Source organism: Eubalaena glacialis, chromosome 10, assembly GCF_028564815.1.
Source record: "Eubalaena glacialis isolate mEubGla1 chromosome 10, mEubGla1.1.hap2.+ XY, whole genome shotgun sequence".
Classification (NCBI taxonomy): domain Eukaryota; kingdom Metazoa; phylum Chordata; class Mammalia; order Artiodactyla; family Balaenidae; genus Eubalaena; species Eubalaena glacialis.
In genome coordinates, this window is record NC_083725.1 from 8,954,995 (window position 1) to 8,962,134 (window position 7,140).

Here is a 7,140-nt window from a genome sequence, read left to right on the forward strand (position 1 = left end):
ACTTATGCCCTATACTGTACTGCTTTTCTCTTGACTATGTCTCTCTTCCATAAGGAATCTTCATATTAAATAAAATCATCACACTTCCTATCTATCCCTTCTTCTAATGCAGTGATTCCAAATTCTAATTCTGAGGGGTGCCCCAAATTATTTCACAGACAGTCATTAAATTCTCAAAATCAAATGAATTTAAGTTCCAATTAAAATTAAAATTTCCAAGAAATCTATCCCATAAACTATTCTACAAGAGTATGTACCATAGTAGAATGTACAAGACAGATATCAATGAATAATTAAGTAAAATAATTCCAAAGTAGATATATATGTAGTAAAGCCTGAACAAGTGACTCAAGTTAAGTCAAGACCCAGACAAATTTAAGCCATTCTGCCTTTCTTTTACTCCCATTGTCTCTGTCTGCCCTCTTTTACTCGCACCTTGAGATTATCAAATGTCTTATTGAAGTGCATGACTGGTTCCAAATTGTGGATCTCAAGCGTAAACCAAAGATAAGATTGTACCATAGAAACATATTTTAGAAACACATTTTTCTTAGCAACACTATTGTCTAAGACAACCAGAACCTGAAAACACTTGTTCCATGGGATGTTAAGAGGTTCCCAGAATCATATAAACTTGAGAAATACTGGGTTTAACAAAAATAAATAGTAGGCCCTCTGTATCCACAGGTTCCTCATCCTCAGATTCAACCAACCATGGATGAAAAGAAAATTTTCCAGAAAGTCCCAAAAAAGCAAAACTTAAATATGCCAAGCACAGGCAACTATTTACATAGCATCTACATTGTATTAGGTATTATAAGTAATCTAGAGGTGATTTAAAATATACAGGAGGATGTACATAGGTTATATGCAAATACTATGCTATTTTATACAACTGCTTGAGCATCTGTGAATTTTGGTATCTGCAGGTGGGGGAGGTGGGGGAAGAGGGGGGTCCTGGAACCAATTCCCTCCAGAATTGGAGGGACAACTGTACTGTTTCAATTGTACAACCAATTCTTCATAGCCTTTTTGCACCCTATAGACTATCCAAGGGGGCAATATAGAATGAAGTGTTTCTCAGGACAACCAAGGAATACATTCGGATAATTTATATATGGTGGAACTAATAGTTAGATTACATAGTCCTTAGTCTCCAAAGATGATCTCCCCTTCTGCCCCCAATGAGTCAAGCCTCCCAGTATATATGCTCTTGTGTAGTCATCTCCCATACTGAATGTAGTCTGACTGTATACTCAATAGACTGAGGCACAAGTGTTGGCTCCATGACTTCCCAGGCAAGGTCATAAAGCAACCTCCACCTAGGGAAGCCCATACTAGCCAAGCAGAGAGACCACGTGGAAAGAGGAAGATGTCCAGCCAGCCCTCAGCCATCCTAGTCATCCTAGCCCAAGTGCCAGATATATGAGTAAGAAAGCCATGTAGGACATTACAGCCCAGCAGATGCCAGATAAAGAAGAACCAAGAAATCCAGCCACCAGCCAGAATCCAGTCAAGTTGTCCCAGACATCATCAGCTATTGGAGTCACCCCAACTGAGGGCTCAGACACTGTGGAGCAGACAAGCCATCCCCACTGTGCCCTGCTCAAATTCCTGACGCACAATATTGTTTGCTTTATGCCATTAAGTTTTAGAGTGATTTCTCATGCAACAGTAGATAATCAGATAAATTATAAAACAATGCAATAGCTATATAAGCTGATAGGAAAGCAGTATCCTTGGATGATAATTTAATTAAGGGGCAGTCTCAAACTATGGCGTTTTAAGAATTCTGATGGCTCCTTGAAACTTAAGGACAAAAATGATTAGGCATGTCCCTTTAGCATAGACATGATCTTAGGGTAACCAAGCTTTAGAAGTTCTGAGCTGACAAGACCTACATCTGTTAATAAGAGGGAATTCCCCAGGCTGTATATGCTAAAGTGATAAAGAGTTCTATTAGATGCTTGATCAAATTGCCTTTGACTGGTAATGATCAGAATTTTTTAAATGAGGGAAAGGAGACATGTTTACACATGCTCCAAGACTTTAATATTTTGAGCTGATATGTGGGAACATGTGATGATTCTTTTTAACACAGAAAATCTTGGTCGTTTTTAGACATTTTTATGCTATTGATATTATAAAGATATCATAATATGGGCAATTAAAAACAGGTGTCAATAATTTAAATACCAAAATACCTTTGTACCAAATCTTACTGATTCTTCTGGGATGTTTCTTACATTTATCCCTTTTCATTTCCATTTCAATCCCCTTTTCAAGGCTTTCCCTCTACATTACTTACCACTAAAATCTTGGTGCTATACTTCATGCCTAAATTGTTACCATTACATCCTAATTTGTCCCTCAGGAGCCAATCACTCCTTCACCTTTAAAAATGTTAAAGCAGGACTTCCCTGGTTGCTCAGTGCTTAAGAACCCGCCTGCAAATGCAGGGGACACAGGTTCGAGCCCTGGTCGGGGAAGATCCCACATGCCACGGGGCAACTAAGCCCGTGCGCTACAACTACTGAGCCTGCACTCTAGAGCCCGCAAGCCACAACTACTGAGCCCGCGTGCCACAACTACTGAAGCCCGTGTGCCTAGAGCCCATGCTCCACAACAAGAAAAGCCACCGCAATGAGAAGCCTGCTCGCCGCAACTAGAGAAAGCCACACGCAGCAACGAAGACCCAACGCAGCCAAAAATAATAAATAAAATAAATAAATAAATAGTTTAAAAAAATAGAACTTAAAAAAAATGTTAAAGCAATTAATCTAATCAAAACACTATTTGATCATGAAATTAATCTGTAAATATTAAACAATGAATGAAGTCAATCCCTTCTCCAAAATTTCCTGTGGTTCCCTACCACTCCTATTTTCCACAATCCTATCAACCACCATGCCCCTACTAGGCCTTCCACTGCAATCAATCTAACCTACCCTTAAATCCTAAATATACCTTGCTTACTTCCTACTCTCTCCATTATCCTTAATTGGAGAATCATCCTCTTTCTTTTTGATTATCCAAATTCTTCATTAAACTTTCCTGGGTCACATCAATTCAAAACCATATCTTTTTTCGTTAAGTGCTATAGTCTTAGCACTTAATCATATACTGCTTAGACTCAAAATCCTTTCTGGAAATAGCATAGTAATAAATGAAAGCATATGTATATACATCCTTACAGACATAAATAAAATGAATGAATACATGCCATTGCACTGCTATTTAACATTTACTTGAAACATGTCTCATTTCTTCTCTGAGATGAAGGACCACTAAGAGAACCTACCTCATACTTTTCAACTCATGTTCAGCACCTTGTCTATACATTCTGAAGATCTGCACACATTTTGTGCATTCCATAAATATCTACATGTTCCATCAGGAAAAGTAGATATGTAAACAACTTACTATAAATATAATGTGGTATTTATAATAAGAAATGAACCACAATAATATATGAACAAATAGCTAAGGAGCACAGTTTGGTGCAAGACAGTCAAAAATCTTCTTACCAAAAAGGAAAAAAAAAATCTTACAAAATTGTCCTCCTGTGTTAATAGTTACGTAAGAGAGTTGTCTGACAGGCACACATGTCAATTTGCAAAAGTTTCCCTTCATCTGAAGTGCTCTTCCCTTTCATCTGTACTTACAGCACTTCCATTCTTTAAGGACTAACACAAACTATATTACCTCATTCACTCATTCAACAACTATATCCTGAAGACTTGCCATATGCCAGTACAGGAATGAACAAAACATAAAGATCCCTGTCCTCATGGAATTTACAGTTAAACTTTCTCGGAATCCCAATCAGAATTAATCTCTTTCTCCTTTATTCTCCCACTGCATCCGAACCTTACTGAAGCTCCATTACAAAACTTACCATAAACTTTAAGCAATCAATGTTACATTAACTGTGGTCGTCACCCCTACTACATTGTAGAGTGTCTGGAATACAGTGCCTATGTCTTGTGCATAGAAAGCAACCAAGGGTTTGCAAACTGAAATATATATAGGTAATAAATATTTGATTATGCCGACTAAAGCTGCAGCAAGTTTCGGCAGATACATATTTGTTCTATAATCCTAATGCAAGAACATATCTATTTATGACAGAATAGAAACGGCATCCCCAGACTGCTCATCTTATCTGAGCACCAGGGATTTGAGAAGGCTAATAAAAAGAAAGATGGAGGAAGAACCCCACCATATTTGCATCAAACTGACACTCACAGATGCCGGGACTGCTGAACTATCCGGCGGGGCAGGCTCCACCCATGCCCCAACGGGTACTATAGCCTGGTTCCTCTCAGCCAGCACTGCCAACACGTCCTTGCTCTTCAGGGGGTTTAAAGCCAGGGGCAACTTTGTGGTATTTCGAGGCTTCTTGAGGGGGGCCATACTTCCTGGCATCTATGACTCCTGGTTAGGAGAGAGGAAAAGCTTAAAATCTTCAAACGACCGCCTTAAAAGCTCAACCCCCTAACACGTATGCCACAGGCTCCTGAAAAGGAGAGAAGCCTTGGTGGAGGCGGTAGCCTGACAAGGATACTGGAGAAGAAGGAAGGAAAAGGGAAAAAAGGGAAGAGAAGGGGGAAGAAACAAAGGAAGGAAATGTTTAAAGATCGCCCTCGGAAAGGAACAGGGACGAGAAGGGGGAGAAACAAGAATCTGAATGACAGAACGAAGATTGTGCCAGTGGCGGCAAAGCGATGCAGGAAAGGGAGGAAAGTGCGTAGCAGCCGGAGGGCAAGGGGGCTGGGAGGGTGCGGGGTGGGAACCTGGGTCTGAGGCAAAGAGTCCGAATAATTGGTGTCCGGTTATGGGGGGGAAGCGCTGAACGCCGGGGAGTCCCGGACCAAAGAAAAGCCTGTTTCTCAAGCCTCAGGGTCCCACTCCTGCTGAGACTGCACCGGCCTAGTATAGATCGCGGTTCGCCACGGATTCAAGCTACCACTGACACTAAGGAAACCGCCTCCGGTAAACCGCCGCTTTGGAGAGTGCTGCCCCACCCCGCCCCGCCCCGCCCCTCGGCGGCCATGTATCTGCCTCTTCCGGGCTTGTGTCACCTCCCGGAGACTGGAAAGGCGTGAGGGGCGGGGTTTCGCGCTCCAGAGGTTCGTCACTTCCGCTTTGTCTCGCTGTGTGGGCGGGACTTATTAACGCGCGTGGAACTGGTGGGGCACGGGTGAGTCCGCGTGGCTGCTGGGTAACAGGCGGGCGGAAGTGTCGCCCCACTGGCCGTGCCCCGAGTGTCCCGGCGCTGGGACCATCCCACATCCTTCAGGAAAAGAAGTATGTTGGGCTGAAGAGCTGATTGGGCAGGACAGGGGACCAATTGAGGGAAGCACGGGAAAAGGATGGGAGAAGGCGGGCCTGGCAGGGCTTTCTTGAGGAACGAACTAAGCGAACAGTAAATCATACTGATCTTTTGTACACCTCGCTACGTTAACGGAGCTCTTTCATACCTGTTCTTATATATAAACATCGCAGCCTCGTGAGTGGTCTCCCTGTCTGCTCCAAGCTTTGCTATAATCCTGGGACACTTCGCTATTATCCATGTGGAATACCCATTCGTTCGTTCGTGTAATATATAATTGAGAGATTTTTATATACCACCACTGTTCTAGGCACTCTAAATATATAGCAGTGAACAAAACAGGCATATATCCCTTGTTCATGGCATTGACAATGAGAAGTAACCAAATAGACTAATGAATAAGTAAACAAATGTGTCTAGTGCTGATGAGCATTGTAGAGTAAAAGCTGAGGAAGAGGATTAAAAGTGTGTTGGGAGGTAGGGGAGATACAATTTTAGATAGGATGACCAGAGAACACTTCACTGAGGTTCTTTTGAGCAAAGACTCCAATGCAAAATTCCATGAGGTAATGGAACAAGCTACTTTAATTTTCACCGGAGAGTTTTCCAAAAGAGTGTTCCAGGCAAAAGGAACAGCAAGTACAATCACTCCAAGGTGGGTGCCTGCCTGGCTGAGAAACTGACCCTGGGGTTTTCCAACAATAAAGAGGCTGGAAAGAAGAGGGAAATGCAAAGAGATTGGGAAGGATCAGCCAGTAAGCTAAGGAAGAAAACCAGGAGGGTGTGATACCTTGAAAGCCAAGTGAAGACAGTGTTTTGTTTAAGAGAACCAACCACCTATGTTAAAAACTCTGCTGTTAGGTCAAATAGGATGAGGACTGAGAATTTACCATTGGATTTAACAATATGGAGGTCATAGACGACTTTTATAAGAGCGGTATCTTTAGAGTAGTTTGAGAGCAAAAGCCTGATGGGGTAGACTTAAAAGAGAGGAGGAGGAAGAATTGGAGACAGTCATTTTAGACAACTCTTTCAATGAGTTTTATTGTAAAGGGACACAGAGAAATGCGTAGCTGAAAGGAGAGATAGGATCATAGGAGGATTCTTTAATATCGCAGCACATATGTTTTGTTGATGGGAATTATCCAGTAAACAAAAGAAAACTGACAATGCAGGAGAGAGATAGGAGAATTTTTGTATCTATGTCCTTAAGTGGGCAAGAGGGAACAGGATCTAGTGAACAATTGGAAGGATTGGCCTTAGATAGCAGGAGAGAGAGAGTTCATTATAACACTAGCAGTGAAAATAGAATATATACTGGTAATTGGGTAATATGGCAGTGGGAAGTTCTTTTCTGATTCCTCTGTTTTTTCTGTAAAACAGAATTGTAGCCAGCCTACAAGATGGCCTCTGATGATCCCCACCTCCTGGTATTCACACCCTGTGTAGTCCCCTTTCACACCGTACCAGAGTTGGTCTGTGTGACAGATAGAATATGGCAGAAGGGATGGTATGTCACTTCAGAGATGAGGTTATAAAAGATACTGTGTCCTCTCTCTCTTTCTCTCTCTCTCTCTTTCTCTCCAGTGTGCACTCTCATTCTTTCCATCTCTTACTCTTGCTCTCACTCTCATTCTCACTCTCACTCAGGTCACTTCCTCTGGGGGGGAGCCATTTATGTCGTGGTAAGTCACATAAAAAGGCCCACATGGCAAAGAACTCAAGGCTCCTGCTAACAGCCAGGTGAATGATCTTGGCAGTGGATCCTCCAGCCCCAGTCAGGTCTTCAGAGACTATAGTCTTGG

The 7,140-nt window shown here is 42.1% G+C and overlaps 1 protein-coding gene across 1 annotated transcript in view; it reads right to left on the reverse strand.

Annotated features, from left to right (window-relative positions):
* LOC133099777 (coiled-coil domain-containing protein 15-like) overlaps positions 1-4,981 on the reverse strand; it is a 96,496-nt gene extending 91,515 nt beyond the window's left edge. The window contains exons 1-2 of the mRNA XM_061203660.1: positions 4,797-4,981; positions 4,249-4,437 (exon numbers count right to left, since the gene is read on the reverse strand). Of these exons, the coding sequence (XP_061059643.1) occupies positions 4,249-4,428 (180 nt within the window). The 5' untranslated portion in view covers positions 4,429-4,437; positions 4,797-4,981. The remainder of the gene's footprint in view (positions 1-4,248; positions 4,438-4,796) is intronic.
* Between the last annotated feature and the right edge of the window lie 2,159 nt (positions 4,982-7,140).